The sequence below is a fragment of the Fukomys damarensis genome, unplaced genomic scaffold (assembly GCF_012274545.1).
Source record: "Fukomys damarensis isolate Sample0158 unplaced genomic scaffold, DMR_v1.0_HiC HiC_scaffold_30, whole genome shotgun sequence".
Classification (NCBI taxonomy): Eukaryota; Metazoa; Chordata; class Mammalia; order Rodentia; family Bathyergidae; genus Fukomys; species Fukomys damarensis.
This window is the reverse complement of record NW_022900942.1, coordinates 36,147,704-36,166,033: the sequence shown is the minus strand read 5'-3', so window position 1 is coordinate 36,166,033 and position 18,330 is coordinate 36,147,704. Positions and strand designations below refer to the sequence as shown.

At 48.3% G+C, this 18,330-nt stretch overlaps 1 protein-coding gene across 15 annotated transcripts in view; it reads left to right on the top strand.

Moving 5' to 3' along the window:
• Nucleotides 1–18,330, top strand: part of Ctif (cap binding complex dependent translation initiation factor) — a 296,184-nt gene that overhangs the window by 157,756 nt on the left and 120,098 nt on the right. For 14 of the 15 annotated variants that reach the window (XR_004514784.1, XM_033757493.1, XM_033757492.1 and 11 more), the window contains one exon: nt 3,144–3,220. Coding sequence is in view for 14 of the 15 variants with exons in the window: in XM_033757493.1 (XP_033613384.1) it covers nt 3,144–3,220 (77 nt within the window). In the remaining variant the exon portion in view is untranslated. Of the gene's footprint in view, nt 1–2,554; nt 2,633–3,143; nt 3,221–18,330 lie in introns of those variants that run through there. The other variant, XM_033757496.1, reaches the window with a different exon arrangement.

The window sequence follows — 18,330 nt, the reverse complement described above, 5'->3', positions numbered from 1 at the left end:
ATTTTGCCTATTTTTTACAGTACCATACACGTAGCGCCTAAAGCACATTTATAGACTAAGTAGCCAAACTAAAGGGTGGTGGCTATTAGGATGGGTGTATGGGTGTATGGGGAGGAGTGGATAACATCCTGTGGCCAAGAGAGGCTTGTCACTCCAATCACAGTAGCAGCAGGTCTCAGAGCCACTGTCACACCTGATCTCTGCTGGGTGCCTTTGCTTCACTCCCTCTCCTCCCACCTGCAGACCCCAGGTTTATTTTTTATAGCTGTCATCTCAGGGCAAGGCCATCCCACTCCCTGCCTGAGATTATTAACTGTCTGAGGCTGAAGTTCTGAGGCCAGGGCTCTGCTGAACCTGCCTTTGATCCCTCGGAAATACCCCCTGCACAGGAGCGTGAGATTTCAGCCTCGGCCTGCCACGTGACAGGCCAGGTTTACATAACATGTTTTGTAACCAGAGCAGTACTGTGCTGCCCTTCACCGCTGCACCTTACACCTGCACTGACCTCCAAGTGAGTGTGTGTATGAGTGTTTCATGTGCACTCTGCCAGGAAGGTGTCGAAGGAATAGTCTCCCTCCATTCCTGAAGAGTCTCGCTTTATATAATCTACTTGTCTTCCAGGCCCACTTATTATGGAAAATGATCAGAGCTTAGACCAGGAAGGGGGGTGCAGGAAGTGGGGCACCTGGCTGCAGCCAGGTGTCTCTACCCATAGAGAAAAGCCAAAGGTAAGCATGCGGGCTGGTGGCCATTTAGTTGGTGCCAGAGGCATGTCTGCTGCAAAAAGCCAGCAGGGAGACCGGAAGGCTGTCCCTATCACACTTGAGGGAGGGCTTCTACCTGGACAGGGCTTCTGCAGACCAGGGAGCACCCAGACTTGTTAAGAAAAGAATTAGTGGCAGGACCATTTGACACTTAAAGGGCGATTCTGACAAGCCGGGTTAATTCTCTGTGTCTACACAGCAGGAAGGAGTCTCTGGTCTAGAGCCAGAACACCATCTGCCCTAGCCAGGCCACCAGGGACCCCAACTGAAGCTCCTTTCCAAACTCCTCATGAGTCATTCCTGTCACTGTGTGCTGTTGTCTATCCTTTCCAGCACTATTTTACCGGTCACATTTTAGGGCAGAGATTAAGTGAGTGGTGAGGTTAACTTTCCTTGTGGCTGGATGAGCTCCTCTGAGGCCTGGGACAAGTTAGAATCCCTGCTGAGGTCATGGCCAAAGGGCAGCTCCCCACTGCTGTGGTCACTGTGCAGGGGAGAGGCCAGGATGTGGGTCAGAGCCCAGGATTTTGAGGCCCAACCGGAGGAGGCTGGCACCTTCGGCTAGTGCTGTGCCAAGTGCCACAGGCAGCTCCGTCTGTCCAGCCTCAGGACTGAGCTCCCAGTCTGCTGCCCGCTCGGGAGGGAGCCTCAGCTTCCTGTCCATTGTCTACTTGGGGCACACCCAGTGTGTTCCTGAAGTGACCTGGAGAGGGAGGAAGGGAGAAAGGGAAAGAGGGACGGGGCCAGCCCAGAGCTCGGTCAGGGTGGGAGAGGGGAAATGAGAAGGGAAGGCTTGGTGTTTTTCCTTGTTTGTGTTTTGTATTAAAGAAAACAAATAATATCCTTTGAGAAAATCATTAAACAAAGCACATCCTAAGGCCCCAGAGGCCCATTGTGGCTGCCTGGAGCCTGGAATTCATTCATGCCTTTTTGACTAGATTGTTGGAAGCAAGAAAAATGGGGTGGGAGGGAAGGACTGTCATTAAAATACAGTTTGGAATGTGTCTTTCCCTCCCTGAACTCTACATATCTGGTCCATACCTCCAAGGTCTCTGTGCCCTCTTGACCTGTCTTCCCACTGCCCCTCAGGGAAGCTCTCCAGGGCTGCCAATGTCCCCCACCCCGCTCCCAGTTGGGGCCTGAGTCTTGTGAAGCTAGAAGAGTGGGACACGCTCTGTGGAGCCCCAATCCAGAGGGGGGTGTGTGTCACTTCACACAGAGGGGAGGGCTGCACCCACAGATCCACCATCTCCCACTCACCGTATGACATCTCTGAGCCTCCTCCTCCCTGCCTGCCAGGTGGGGGTTGGGGCCAAATGCACACCCATTTGCAGCAGCAGACAGGGCTCTGGGACTCCTCTCTCCGCCTGTGCATCCCCACACCGGTAGTGCAGGCCACAGTCTGGCTGTGTCAAAGCCAAGCCCCAGTACCCCATATTCTACTCTAGCCTGCTAGAAATGAATCTCTCCCCCATTGTCCCCTTGCGGGTGGAGGTGGTGAGAAGGAGGTAAGAACAGAATTGGCCATTAGCCCAGCTTCTGCAATAATTCTGCCAGGCCTGGCATTTGCTAGGATCAGGCCTGCATTCTAAGTAGAAGGCCTCTCTCCAGCTGATGTCAGTGTCTAAGTAGTTGTCATGAGGACAGTATGCAAAAGACCATCCTTAGAATTTTCCTCAGCCCCTCCTTTGAAGTTTAAAAAGGAATTTAGCTATTTGCATGTTTTCCCTAAATACTTCGCAAGCAATACAAGGAAAAAGGATCTTGGGTAAAATCTTCCAGGGAGCCAAGCCTAGGAATAGGAGGCAGTTTTCTGCTGCTCAAGGCAGACTCCTTCTCCTGATCCCCTCAACAGCACAGAGCAGAAGGTAATAACATTTCCATTTTGTTAGGAAATCGAAAATTGGAGGAGCTTTTCCCTGTCCTATAGCCAGTGGCTGTGTACCTGGTTCCCATGAGGGACACAAACAGCCCTCTGGACTGGGGCTCCACAGGAAGGGCCCCATTGATCTGCCTTCACAGGGCTCAGCCCCCAATCAAGGGAAGGTGGGGGACACTGGTCCCCTGAACTTGTTGCCCCCTCTCTGGAAACCTTGAAGTGCTCACTCAGGTCTCTAGGCCTGAGCATCCTCACTTGTGTTAGACAGCTTGGGCATGATGAATTCTGTGGTCCCCCTGTTTTTTGAGTCTGAAATTCTAGCATCCTTGCCTTGGGGGAAATTCATTAACTGTAGTGTTTTTCATTTTCCATCTGGATTTGAAATTCAGAGTCTAGCCTCTCCCATCTTCCCATCCTGAACGCTGTTGTGGTCAGTGTGGTCCCAGATGCCCTCTGCTCTCCTAAGAAGTTATTCACACCCTCTCTCTCCCACATCCCAGGGCTACCACCCGATGCCCCACGAGGTGGAGATTGCGCACACCAAGAAGCTGTTTCGGAGGAGGAGAAACGATCGAAGGTAAGAGAGACTGTCTCGAGCACTGAGTGTTCTTTCCCACACCAGTGTCTGTGGCTGTGTCATTGCTGGCCTGTGTTGTGCCCTTCCGGTCACCAGCTGCCACCCATGAGATGAGGTCGGTGGCATGGTGTGCTTGGTTACTGTTTGGGGATTCCCACGAGCAGGAGCAACTCCAAGGAGTGGGTCCTTCGGGAGTGCAACAGAGGGCCACCATCCCCCCTGCCTCTTCCAGGCCTTTGCAGGTCAGAAGCATTCTTCCCACTGACCTGTGAACAACAGCAGCACCCTCAAGGAATAGGCCCTGCTGGCTGCACGTTTTGAGACATGGTCTCCAGGAGGCTCCCGTAGTTCGGGAGTCCAAGGGCATTTGTCTTTCCTCCTTCGGTCATGGGGATTGTACAGGCGAGAACCAGCTGCCCTATGACAGGCAACATGCAGATGTCAAGGGCTTGTGCTATTGCTCCCAGAACCCAGAGCAGTGAACCAGGCTCTTCTGTGGAGTTCAGAGTCCCAAGTGAAAACCACAGGACAGGAGAAAAGTGATGAGGTGGCCATGGACAGGAACAAGTAGCTGAGATTTGACAACCAAGAAGGCATGCATTGTGTCCTACGAGGCTTTCTTATTTGGGGAGGTATTCACAGTGTGTTTTAGCTGAAAAAAATCAAGTCCAGGTACAGAACAGTGTTTGTTGTGTGCGGCCATTTGTGCAAAAGGGGGAGTCAGAGTGTATTTTCTGCTTGAACATGCATAAATTATTTCTGGATGAAAATCCAAAAAAAGAAAGAACAAAAAGGCTTATGCCTGAGGAATTAAAATGAGGTATTCCCCTATGGGGAATTTATTCTTAGATAAAGGTGATTGCTGTGGTTTTGCTTTAAATGAACAGAGAATGTTCTTGGAGATACAAGAAACAGCCAGCTGACATCCCTGGCTCAGAAAACTGAAAGTGCCTGCCCTTGTGCTGTGTAGCCACCTCCTGGAGCCTGAGGGCTGCAGCTGACAACGTCTCTTACCCTCCCTCTGCACGCAGGCCTAGAGTGAGGGCTCCAGGTGGCAGCCATAGCTTTCAGACTGTGTGGGGAGGACAGGGCACCCAAAACACTTGTCACCCAACAGTGGATTTAGTGGATCTGAAAACATTCACAGAGAACAGTAAATGTCCAGCTAGCTGGGAGGCCACAGTTCCAGCTTAGGACATAAGAACCACTGTGTACTTTATTTGGAACCACTTGGCATCAAAAGGAAACTTGAGCTGAGAGAATTGGACCAAGCTTGTCCCTTCTTTGACTGGGGTACAGTTAATTGCATCATGTTTGCTACCTTTTTGCTGTGTGGCATCACGGTGACCAATCCCTGCATCGTGGGTTCCTGGCAGAGGGAAGAAAGGAGCCACCCCAAAGGAGGAAAGGGGTTAGCCAGAACCTGGGGAGAGGTCAGGGAGGCCTTATGTCCCTCTGCCTCTGCCCCAGAGTATGTGTCTCAGAGGTACAGAAAGACCCTGAGCTTCTGAATGAGATAGCCTCTCTGGGCTCAGGTAGTGTCATCCACGTCAGCCCATATGTCCCTTTCTGGGCCAGATCGCCTTGCTCCACAAGAGTGCCCTGGACAGGGGCAGGCTCCGGAAGGCAGCAGCATGACATAGGAATGTAGGAAGAGGAGCCTGCGTGACATGTGAGGACAGGGAAGCCAAACTTCCCCTGAGCCGTGCTTATGGTAATGAATGCCCAGGGTAGGTCAGCACACCTCGCAGAGGATGTGGACCGGGCCAGCATCCAAAGGGAGGCAATAAAGATGATTAAAGGGATGGAAAGTATGTCCTGTGAGGAGAGCTGGAGGGCTGGGGCCAGGGAAAAGGGAAGAACATTCTCACCATGAAATTCGTGAAAGATTTACATGGAGGGAAGAGGGGCAGCTGTCTCTGTGTTCACAGAGACCCAAACTAGAGGACGTCTGCTGAAATGAAAGATGGGTTTTCGGCTGGACCAATGACAGACTCGAGGGAAGGGCTTGACTGTCAGGCCAGACTGCAATTCAGGATAGCAGACATTCACTGAGCCAGAGCCTATGCTGGCGGGGACACCTACCCTTATTCCCATCCTGGAAGACAGTACAATTCATCACTCATAGCCTGGAACTGTTGTGGTATCCCCAGGCAATGGGACTTTCATGATAAGAGCTGGCAGCCGCTTAGTTTAAGGACCTCATTGTCTAAAAGCAGGAGCCTCCAGAGTCCTGGGAAACACTGTGACTTTGATATTTAAAGAGTGCTGCAGAATATTACTAGGTCAGCCCAGGTCCTCCCAGACACCTTATGAGTGGCTTTGCTAAATACTAAGGCTTCGTATCATTAATACTTCTGTGCAGGCTAGCCTTCCTAATATTGGGGGCTGAAGCCACACTGAGAGAGGCTTGCATTCCTTGGGCACACCAGGTAGCAAGGGGAGCAAAGGGCATTGACCAAAATCAGGTTTAGTGGCCAAAGGCCATCCGCATCGTGCCTCTGATCTTGGCCTCTATCACATGAAGTGAAATGGCCAGTTGGATCCCCTGGTGTCCCTCTATCTCTCCTTGGAATGCCTATGAGAGTTTGTGGCTTCTGTCTTCCTACGGAGTGAGTGGAGTTGGTTTCCAATAGTTGTAGACTCAGGGTAGCATAGGCATGTAGCTGAACCTGGAGTGTGTGAACCCACAGCTGAAGCAAGCATTCTCAAAGTGGAATCTAGGGGCTGGGGATTTAGCGCAGTGGTGCCATTGCCTGCCTTACAAGCACAAGGTCCCGAGCTCGGTCCCTGGTACCCCCTCAAAAGTGGAATCTAGAATCCTCATTTTTACAGAAGTCCACCCGATGTCCCATCCTCGCTGGCTCTCTGGTGTTCCTGTGTAGTCTTGCTGCCTTTATCTCCCCCTTAGGTATGTTGGAGGCTTTTAGGGAGCTGAATCATGTAGCAGTGAAAGCTCATGCCCTGGAATTAGAGGCTGGATAGGAATCTCAACTTCTCTACATGTCAGCTGTGGGATCAGGGCAGATTACTTCAGATCTAGAAAGCTCTGTTTCTTCTTCTGTAAAATGGGTCCATGTCTTAGGTTACTTTTCTCATGGCTAAGTCAAAATACTTGACACCCCAAGTTAAAGGGGAAAAGGTTCATTTGGCTTACAGTTTGGAGAGGTTTCAGTTCATAGTTGGCTGGATCCAAGGTATGGCAGAGGAGTAGCAGTACATGGTAGACAGAGGACAGCAAAAGCAAGCAAGCAACTAGCGACAAGCCCCGACCGCAGCTCTTCTTTGTCCCTTGTATCTTTCCCAGGCCACCTGCCCTTAGTGCGGTAATACTCGCACCCTTAATCCTAGCATCACACCCTGAATCAATCCCAGCATCACTTCCTTTATTGCAATAGCACAAAAGCTACATCCAACCTCCTCCCAAAAGTCTCACCTATGATCACTTGAGGCTTTGGGGGTAACATCTAGATACGAGCCATAAGTCCACTAATTGGGAGATTAGAGAGAGCTCATTGTTGTGAAGCACCTAGAATGGTCTTAGCACCACCCTACTCCAGGTCAGAGAGAATCCAGTTGCCCAGCAAGCATTTCCAGGTGAATGTGCAGTGGAAATGTCTGCAGTGCTGCCTGGGCCTTTGACCCACGATCCTGGCAATGTGCTTATTGTGCCTGTGAACCCAGGAAGCCTTGCCCCGCACTCGCTCCAGAGCCAGGGCTCCAGGCTCAATTGTTCCTGCTCCTGGATCAGCTTGGAAAGCTCTGCCTCCCACTAGCAGAGCCCTGGGCCCCTTCTATAGCAGCCATCTCCAGGCTCTGCTCCCCTTTTCATGGGCTACTTTAAGGGTCTCTGGGATTAAAATTGAGTTGTGGATGTTTTCCCCATTTTACAGAAAAACATTAAGGTCTTAGATAGTTCAAAGGTTTTCTCCTTAAGAATATTCTCAAAATTTAGACAACTGGTAACCCCTTATTTATTTTTGGAAGCTAATAAAAGTTGGAAAGTTTCAGGCAAAATTATACATTTTATGATATAAATGTAATAAATGAGTATTCTATGCATTCCCCAAAGAGCAGCATGGCTTCGGGTGCTCTGTCTGCCCTCACCCACCTGGGGATAGAAAGGAAGGAAGTCAGCCAGGGTTTGCCTGCCTCTCCTCAAAGCTCTCTGCCCCCAGCATGCAGAGCAGAGGAGCAAATTCACTGTAGGGCTGTGAAGTCCTGGCCCATGGCTCCTGCTTACCTTGAGTGGGTCCCTCACCTATGGGGCAGTAGGTGGCATTTTCTCAACTCCTTTCCCAACTCCCACCACTGGCTGCATTTTAATAGATGAACAAACTGAGGCAATGAAGAAATGCCTACTCCCTAACCCCTGGAGAACAAACTCTGGGGTAGAGTAGCTTTTTAAGCAATTTTCTTTGGGGGAAGAGAGGCAGCAGAGAGACGTTAAACTGCAGTTTAGGCTTGGTAGGGAGTTCTGAAGTTGGCCCCAGATGGATTGACAGGGAAGGCTTTACAGCCCTGTTGGTCATGGCTGGGCTGAGAAGCCTCCTTCACCCAGGGCAGTTTGCATGGTGTTTAGCAGGACAGGGGCAAGGGCAGTGCCTTGCAGCCAGCACCATTGAGCTATCCAACTAGGACGGATTGAGCTATTGTCAGGGCTGTGTTTGTGCCCAGAAAACATCAGAGCACAAGGGTGGCCCCTGCTGTCAAGTGCCTGAGCTGGAAGCTTCTTGTGGCATGCTCACCCCACAATCAGCCAGAACATAGTGCACAGCCATGGAGCAGTCATACAATATAGAGGCGGCTCGGAGAAAGGAGCTGTCGTGAGGGTGCTTCTGGAATGCTTTCTGGAGGAGATAGCAGTCGAAGCACCAGTGAGACTCGAGGAGGAGTTGGAAAGGGTGAAGGATGAGAGGGACATGCACAACTCCACAACTAAGCAGGAACTGGAGCCAGGGATCCCTAGGAGTTGCCCTACACAGCTCCCTAGAAACAGGCAGACAGATGGGTGGAGCTCACTACCCACAATGAGCTAAGCGGGAGGGAGAAGCCAGAACCTGCTGGCTCCAGTGATCCCCAGCCCAGGCTGTTAGGAGTCTCAGCAGACCCTGCAGACTCTGAGCCTGGCCTCTTAACAATTAGAGTAGTGCAGCTAATGCAGGCATTAGCAGTCTGTCGCACAGTGCCTGCCCCTGTGGCCTGGGAAACAGGAGAGATGTTCTCCAAATTAATTGGCTTCATTAAGTGAGGTCTCAGAACAGCTAATTTACTCCACATGCAAAGCAGATAGAAAGGAAAAAGAAAAGAAAACCTTGGCCACCTCAGCTAGTGTCAGATTGCTGTGGCAAGCGAGAGACAGAGGAGCATGTAGTCCCCCTGAGTGCAGAGTTGGGCCACATACTGGACGTTGTAGGGAGGTCACAGGGTCACAGCCTCTGTCCTACAATTGACTGTGACTGTGGCTTGGTGTCCTCTAACTGTAGAACCACTTAAGAGTCTGTCCCTTCCCCTCTTTCTCTGCCAACATGTACTCAAACCTTAAGTATCACCCTTCAGATTTGATTGTGTAAGTTCTTCATGACATCATCTAAGTCACTAATACAAACAGGAGATCTGGAATTAGGGTGGTGGGTATGCAACTGTGCAAATATATTAAAAACTGCAGAATTCTATGTGAAAGAGTAAAATTTTATAGCATATGAATTATCTCAACTAAAGAGATTTTTTTAATTAAAATTTTAACTCCCAGGATGGAGTGGTGGGGCCAGCCTCTTAAAATACCCCTTCAGTCCTGATGATTGCAGGCTTCCCTGAATGTATCAGGCAAGTAATCTTTTCCCAAAAAGGATGGAGATTTGGTCTAGCTGTGAACCTGTGCTAGTGATTACTGATCACCTTTTTTCTTTCAAACCATCTGTTTGAGAGTCTGTTTGGGAGAGAAGATGTCTATATTTCTATAGTTTTTGAAGATATACACGTAGCATAGCTTAAAGGGGGAGGGAGGGAGAAAGAGACAGAGAGAGAGAGAGAGAGAGAGAGAGAGAGAGAGAGAGAGAGAGAGAAATTGATTTAGATAATTGGCTCATGAGCTTACAGAGACTAAAGTCCCATAGTCCACCAGGTTCTGAAATAACATCACTGTGTGGGAAACAAGTGGCATAGTTCAGTCCTAGTCCAAGGGCTGAGAACAGGAGCTCCTATGTCTGAGGACAGGAGAACATGTAGGTCCTATTCAAGCAGAGAGAGGGTGAACTCACCCTCCTCTGCCTTTTTGTTCTATTATGGCCCCCTATATTGGATGATATCCATCCACATCGGTGATGGTGGGTCTTCTTTAATGAGTCAATTCAACTACAACTCTCTGGTGGAGCCATCCTTCACAGACACACCTAGAAATAATGTTTTACCAGATATCTGGGCATCCTTAGCCCAGTCAACTGATGCCTAAGATACACCATTATATCTGTTCTTCATGATTCCTCAGATATGGTCAGAGGCCATTTATGACCTCACATGAAGAGTTCTCTTATCATGACCAATACCGCCCCACCCTTCAGATGAGAAGGTAACAACTCAGAGTGCAATCACTGTCTTGTGATCTCCTCTTAGGTCTGAGCATCCTACAGAAGCACAGCTGGATCTGCCTTTTCTGGGCCAACTCTTGTTCTCTCAAGAAAGGCAAGCTTAGTGTTCAGTAGGAATGCTTTGTTTATTTACCTCTTAATTTTACATCATCCACTCTACAAGTAGTTTCCTGCTTCTCTCCCTTTTCTTCCTCTAAATTTTAAAAATTACAATTTTAGGTTATCATTCATATTTTTAGGCCTCACACCTTGATGCTACTTTAGCCCAGGTCTGATGATCATCAGTGATTGTGGGGGTACCCTTGTTTCATTCTGGAATCCATCCTCCTTTTCACATATGGGCTCATGGATGAGGGTTTGAACATGTTCAGTGCCTCCTAAGAACCCCTGTCTTCAAGTCACAGCTGCTCTCTGAGCTTAGCACATAGCTCTCTCCTTAGCACATAGCTGACAATCCATCACTTGCAGAGTCCTTCATCCTACAAAGAGGACTAACTCTCTGAGCTTGTCCACCAGTAACTGAACCGGAATTAACTAGTCAGAGTCCTGCATCTATCCATCAGCTAATTCCTAGGAGTTAACCCTTTTAGAAGCGCTGTACATCCTCAGCACTCATGGGCTCCATACTTCAGGTGCTCCTACTTCCTAAAACTTGTCTGTGCCACCAAAGTTGGCATCCGCCATATTTGTGTGGTCATCCACTGACACACACAAAGAATAGTAAATAATTTGACTTGTGTGGCATAGAGGTTCCCAGCTGAGGTCAAATAAGGTGACACCATGCTTTCTTGCCTGTTTGCATACTGCAGACAAGTGTTCTTTTCATAGTATATTTCCTGCTATGATTTTCACATTTATGTGCTTTTGCTGGTGATTTTCCTGCTTAAAATGGCCCCCGGCACTGTGCTGAAATGCTGCCTACTCTTCCTAAGCATAAGGAGGCTGTGATTGCCTTACTTAGAAATGCGAGTGTTAAATAAGCTTCATTCAGGCAGGACTCATGGTGCTGCAGGCTGTGAGTTAGCTCAGCGATGTATATTGACAGATGCATAATGGAACAGAAGCACATAGATTAGGTGCTGGTCAGTTGGTGACCAGAGATGTGCAGGAACCTAACCCCATATTCCCCCTCAGAGTAATAGTTCAGCATTCACTAATTCAGTATTTGGGTGACTTTACAGAATGTAACTACTGGGAATAATGAAATCAGCTGTTGTGGTGATGGCCTTTCAGATCCAAGTGATGCATCTAGTTTGTTTGTGTGGCAATGCAGCTGGGGGAACAAGCAAGAGCCAGGGGACACCCCCTCCACTTGTCATCACCCTGCTTTCTCTCTTCATTTGTACCATCCTGGGATGACACCATCACTGAAACCCTCGCAGGAAGCTCAGTGCTGAAGTGACTGTCATTGCCATTCTGTCATCAGGAGCCCAGGGACTGCGAGACAGATCCATGATCACATTGCCCACGGTTTCTCTTTCCATCCCAGCAAGGAAATTGCCCTCATTAAGTCCCTGCTAAAGATAGATAAGAAAATGGGACAGGCAAACCCCCACCTGGCAGGCAGCCCTGTCAGATTCTGAGCAAAATGAGTCAGATAGGAATTATTTTTAGGATCCTCTCCTCCTCCCTCACGCCCACCCCCAAGCCGGCTCTCTTGGAAAGAAGAACAGCTCATTTCTTCAAGCCACAGGTTCAGGTGCATGTTGGATTTGATTGAAGTGGAACCCCAGACACATCTAGAGAAGACCCCAGGCTTTGCACAGATCGTGATGGTCCGCATAATGCTCTGTGTAGTGCAGCCACTCCACCCAGCCCTCTGGGCAGAAGCTACTAAGAAAGTCCCCATCAAGGCTGGCCTACCCACTCCTATGAGCATTGTGACTTCCCAGACATGCTTCTCTGTTCCTCTTTCCACACCCACTGTCACCTTCACACAGATTAAGAAAGACCGTGGAAGGACCATCCAGTCCCCGGCCTAGGACCCACATCCACATGGGGGCCAAAGACATAAGAGGTGGTCTGCCATGCATTTTGGCAGAGCCCCCTGGATCCCAGCTCTCACCACTAGGCAAAGGGCAGCTCCCAGTTCTGTGTCCACTTGTCTGGAGGCTGTGCTTTCCTATGTTATGATCACTCTTGTCCCATTTTCCCCAGCTATTAGAATTTATTCAGGCCCTATAAGCCTAAGTAGCAAGGCAGAGACCCACAGCCATAAAAGGTGACTGAAGAGGAAGTATAGGCACATGGGCTTGGGGGCCTGGAGGGCTGCTCACCAAAAAGCTAATAAGATGGATAAGGACAATCTGTAATGTTTGTGTTTTGTTTTTTTAATTTGACAAAATTTTCTATGAATGTTTGATCTAAGAGAGGTGACCAAAAACTATAGTGAATGCTTAAATGTTTTAAAATGATTACAATAAAAGGCACATTGCCATTAAGCCTCCTAAAAATACTCTAAATACTCGCCCTTGCTTCAAACACACTTAATTTATCGTTCTTGGCAATTTGATTTCTGCCATAATAAGATTTTTTTAAATTTAGACATTCACTATATTTTTCATTCACTCCTGATACATCCTCAGAAAACATGAGTCCCCTCTTTTCGCTGATGTTTGCTTGGAGGATCCCTATGCTCTGAGCTGTGTGCAGGGTCAAGGATATTGGGCCAGGAGTCATGGAATCTGGACTTTCATCTTTGTGTATGATCCAGAGCAATTCCCTTATGTTTAGGAGCACAGTGTTCTTAGCTACAAAATGGGATTGTCAGGCCAGGGATTTAGCTCAATGGTTCCGCCAACAAGCACAAGGACCCAAGTTCTATCCCCAGTACCAAAAAACAAAACAAAACAAAATGAGATTGTTATTCCAGGTCCCCAACATGTTAGAAAGTATAGGAGTGAAAATGAAAGAGGGCTCTTCCCAGGAATATTGTATTCCATAATCATGGCATGGGAAGGAGAGACCTGAGGACCATTCCAGAAGCTGTCTGTGGGCCTCAGTGTCTCTTGTGTGGTCAGCCCATTTGCCTCCTCAGAAAGTCCCTGAAAGGAAGGTCATATCTCCTTCTCCTGTGTGCATCTTTCCTTCCCTGTACCTGGTTCCTGTCTATACCCTCGTCCCCATGCTCCTGGCACCTGGATACTGGGAATTGCACACCATAAGAGGTGGAGCAGGAGGCCACGTGTTCCATTGTTTCTGAGGGAGGGTCTTTCTGCTGGACTCACAGACCAGCCCAGAAGTCACTCAGCCATTCCACAGTCACCTCCAGGAGCTCACTTTGCAAGAGCACTGTTTGAAATTGTCTTAGTTGCTTTCTCATTGACTCATTATCTCAGAGACAAAATACCTGACACTACAGTTAAAGGAAGGAGAGGTTTATTTTGGCTTACATTTCAGTCCATAGTTGACTGGCTCGAAGGCAGGACAGCATGGGACAGGGACATGGTGGAGAAATAGTTGCTCACTCATGGCAGCCTAGAAGCAGAGGGAGAGAGCAAAGGGACGAGCATGGAAGGGACTAAATCCCTTCCACACAAATCCCCAGTGACCCTGCACTTCTTGCAGCCAGGCCCACATCCTAACAGCACGTCAGCTATAATGCCCCTGTAATCCAGTTACCTTCTAAAGATCTCATTTATGATCACATAAGGCTTTAGGGGGACATCTAGATATAAACTCTAACAAGCCTTAAACAAATATTAGTTTATATAATCTTCCTAGCATTCCCAGGAAGGCCATGCTATTTTTATTTCCATTTTACAGATAAAGAAAGTAACTTCTTAGGAGAAACAAATCAACTCAAGTGAAGTGGCTTCAGAGCCTGTGCTCTGGCCAGCTCTCTGCCTGGAAATTATCCTTTACTTCTTCCTCTGCACCCTCAGCCTTTCTCCCTTGACCCCTCACTGCCTTGTGCCTATACCCTCTGATGGATCACAGATCAGCTTTATGCACAGGGGTGCTCAAGACAGCATAGTCGTCTTTGTGAGGATATGGGTGCAGTTTTCATAAGTGCTAAGAGGAGGGCCAGTGCATCATCCAAAGGAATGAATGAACGAATCAATGAATGGTAAGACTTTAGACTAGACAGCACCAGACAGGGTACCCACTTCCTGCCTTCTCTCTCTCTCTCTCTCTTTTGTTTTTTTTTTTTGGTACTGGGGATCGAACTCAGGACCTTGCATTTGCAAGGCAGGCAGCAGAGCCACTGAGCTAAATCCCTGGCCCCTTCCTGCCTTCTCTACCCCTCCCCTAGGTCAGTCCTGCCCTTGGGCTCCTTCCCTCAGCTATGTGATTCATGAGTAGACATATTTAGGAAGTACCTGCACTAGACTAGAGTTCACAGGTTATGAGGACCCACTCGGTAAGAGGCCAGAGGAAGAGTGGCATGAGTTCCAGAGGGGTGGGAGCTCTCGGGAGAGGACTTCCTTCAATGCCAGCTCCCCCAGTCCCCAGAGGACAAGCCCAGGGCCTTTCACTTGCCAAGGGTCCCCAGCAATGACTAGGGCACAGGTTTTTAAAATACCAAGGAGCCTTCCTGGCCAGGTCAGCATTTACCCTGAGCTCTGAGAGTTATTTCTGAGTTTTCCAGTAACATAATTTTAGCCATTTATTCCTGTGAGTGTGTTTTGGGGAAGCCAAGACAGCCTCTGTTAGGGTTTGAATTATTTTGGGAGGCCTTGGTTTCCAGAAGTGATACAGGGTCTCAATTAGGCAAGACACTAGCAAACAGAAATAAAGTAACTCAGGAAGACAGGCTCTTGGGTCCCCAGAGGTGATGCCTGTATGAGGTGTTAAGGGAAAGGTCTCCTGGGTGCAGCATGGCCATCTCCAATGGCAACTAGAACCATCTCCTCCTTCCTGAAGACCCTCAGGGATCTGAGTGCCCATAAAAATGGGAGTAGGATGAGGCTACCCATTTTTTCCAGGTAGCCTGGATAGACAGACGGAGCTCAGCACCAAGAGGAGACAGCTCCGGACCAGTGGCAGGCTCTGTAGATCACTTTGTAGGTATACATTCAAGTTCACCAACAGTTCATGGGGAGCATAAAGTTCTAGTCGCCAGCACATTAACAGCATAGAAGTCTTTGGAGGAATTACTCAACAGTTTAAAAGTTTTCAAATAAGGACCCTACCAGCACCCTCTTCTAGGCCCCCATAGTCCCTGTGGGGTGTGTATCCCACCAGCCCTCCCACCTCCCATACCTCCCATCACATCTTATTCAGACCCCAGTCATTTCTTAGTCCCTTGTTTCCAGCTTATTCCTGTCCCCTTGCTCCCTGCTCCCTGCTCCCTGCTCCTTATACCTAGGATCCCCTCACCTGACCCTAGCTCTCTCTGGCTCCTCTGCTCAACCCCTTCCCTCTGCCCTCCCCCTAACTCTCCAAGTCCTTGTCTGTCTTCCCCTAGTCCTTTCCCTGACCTTCCCATGGTTGGCCAGGTGGACCAGGCCTGGCCTAGGGTGAGAGAATTTTCCCTACCACGCTCACCTGGAGCAGGTGTAGCAGCTGAGGGATTTGGGGAGGGAAAACTTCCGAGTCACCTCTCTGTCCAGGTAGCTGAGGTGCCCAGAAGAAATGCTGCTGCCTCAGCCAGCACTGTCTGCATCAACCCCCTTCCTCCTGAGCACCACTGCCCTTGAGTTGACTTCAGTCTTCCAGCTTCAAAGGGAGGATTTGGAGGACAAAGGATCCAATTTCAGGCTTTTGCTTGTTGGGCTGACAACTGAACTTGGGAAAGGACATGTATGTAGACTCAAAACAAAGATGAGAATGTTTTTAGAAAATAAAAATAGGAGATGGGGCCATGTGTATTTGCCCTGGTGGCCCAAGTAGCCACATCAAGTTCCAGACTGGCTCAGCCTGTGGCTTTTAAAGGAGCACATGACTCCACATGTTCACCCTGAGCTGGAAGCCTAGTGGCTTCAAACTATGAACTGAAGCTGTGGTGCAGAGAGCCTTAGTGGGGCCCTAAGGGTCAGGCAGAGAGAAGGGTTCAGGCTTTATCTGATATTCCAGAGGATTGGAGATGTTCAGGCAGTAGTGGAGTAGGTAAGGTCACTATTGGGACCCTCTAGGAAAAGGCACAGCTCCTTCCAGGGCCACACCATCCTAATCCCTGACCCCTGTCCTACTGCACTTCCTGGGACAGCAAGGCAACCTCAGCCCCCTTTCCTGGCCAACTCTGGTATATTTTGAGGCTTTGTAAGGAATCAAGAGCAGTTTCTCCCACCTCCTCGCCCACCCCCTTACGATATAATGAGAGTGAACCCACCTCTCTCTCCTCTATGCAGCCTTTGGTGCCCCAGATTTACTGTTCCTAACCCCTGTGTTGTGATCTGGAGTGTCCGGAGTTGAATTGGCTTTAATGGGTAGCTTAGGGTGGATCACTTTGCATTTTCTCAATCATGCAATAATTGCCCAGAGTGAGGAGGATGATCTTGTTTCCAAAACACCAAGACCTTCCTGTGAGTAGGAAGTAGGTGGGGCTTGGGGGGGTCCATATTTTTTAAAGGCAGGGTTTTTATCTCCTAAAAATAGAAAACTATCCCATGTGAGGTGAAAACCCATTCACCAGTGCCTCCATTCCATGGAGGTCGTACATCATGAGCCATTGCAAGACCCCTGTTTCAGTCAAATGTATAGATGCCCCTTGATTATGCTAAATTGTCTAGTGAGTTGGGGTCTTGCAGTGTTGGGTGGTGATGTGCAAGGTGGGCTAGAGATATGCAATCTCAAAGCATTGCTCCACCTCTCTAGGCCCATACATGTCTCATCTATACAACAGCACACCTACCTCATATCTATACTTTGCAGTTCAAACGAGTTGATACTAGGAAAGCAGGTTAGAATTTCAAGGGCTACTCAAACAGGATTTAGTGCCTGCCATTTGTATTATACACATGGCTGTGTCTGTAGTTGTGTATGAGTGTGTGTGTGTGTGTGTGTGTGTGCGTGTGTATGTGTGTGTGTGACTATATGACTATGTGACTGCTTTAGGGACTCTGACAGTCATCATTGCGAATGATAATTTGCTAGAAATGGAGCTGGATGTTTGTATTGGTTAACTATTGCCACATAACAAATTACTCCAGAACATAGAGCTTAAAGCAACAAACATAATCTCACTCAGTTTCTAAGGGTCAGGAATCCAGGAACAGCGCGACTAGGTGGTTCTGGCTTAGGGTTTCCCTTGAGATTGTGGTCAATCTGTAAGCCAGGCATGTAGTCATCTGGAGGGGTTCGAGAAGTTTCCACCAGTTGAAGATCTGCCTCTGAGCTCACTCTTCAGGTTGTTGGTAGTCTCAGTTCCTCTCTAGATGTCATTTGCAAAGTGGATCTCTTTTTAGACACATTCAGGATATGTTCATGATAGCAGGTAAGTTCTCTAACGGTATGATCCAGGAGAGAAGCAAATGGATAGACAGGCAGACAGACAGACAGACACCAAGGTAGAAGCTGCAGAATTTTTTTACAACCAAATCTTAGGAATGACACTCTCTCATTTCTACTGTATTCTATTGGTGACGTAAACTAGCCTCAATATAATGTGAGAGGAAGTGATCCAAGGGTATGAGTTGCAGGAGGTGAGGATGGTTTGGAACCATCTTGAAGACTGGTGATCACAGCTCCCCAGTGTCCTCCATGCAGAATATATTTGTACCTCTCACTGTCTCGCTTAATGACAGCATCGGCTCAGAGTCCAGAATCTCATCGTATAGGTCATGTTCAGATACAGATCAGGCTCTTTGAGTATATTCCTTAAGTTCTGTTCCATCTTGATCTGTAGGCATGTGGTTTAAGGGAACTTGTCTGCCCCCCTCCATGCCCATTGTACAACAGTAGGAGAGGGATAGGGCAACTACCATATACACTCATTCAGAAGGCAGGAAGGCAAACACATAAATGCCATTGGTTCTGAGCAGTTGTGAAATCCAGCTAGAGAAATGTTAGAAGTTCCCTGAGTAGAATTCAGTCCTATTCTTGCCAAGAAGTTACCCTACGGAGCTGTCTCCGCCCTCTACCTTTACTGTCTCTTCTGTCATTGCTGCCAAGTCACTGGCCCAGTGAATATTCTGGATTCTTACTTATGCCTCAAGTCACTCTTCCCCTATCTAGGAGGGTTAGCATGTATTTGCAGCTCAATCATTTTCATACCTAGCTTCCTGATGGTAGAATTTTAGGGGGCAAGTGCTTCTTTTTCATTTTGTAGCCTCTATCTCTTTCAGCCCAAAGTGTCAGTGCTTCCACTGATACAATTCTTTGAAAAACCTTGTGTCTTCTATGAATCCTGTTGAGTTCTATGCCATTAAATAAAATCCCACCCCCAGTCTCTTCAAGGCTATCCCTTCCCTACTTTGGGAGGGACAGTGGCCTTCAGCTTCTTAGATACTGTACTGCTTGACTGAGAAGACTGGAGCCTCACATCTTTAAATCTTTACAGACTTTTATTTGTCGGGCTGAACAGTGCTCTATGGCACCACCTTTGCTCTTTCTAAGATCTTGACAAAGGGTTTTAATGTC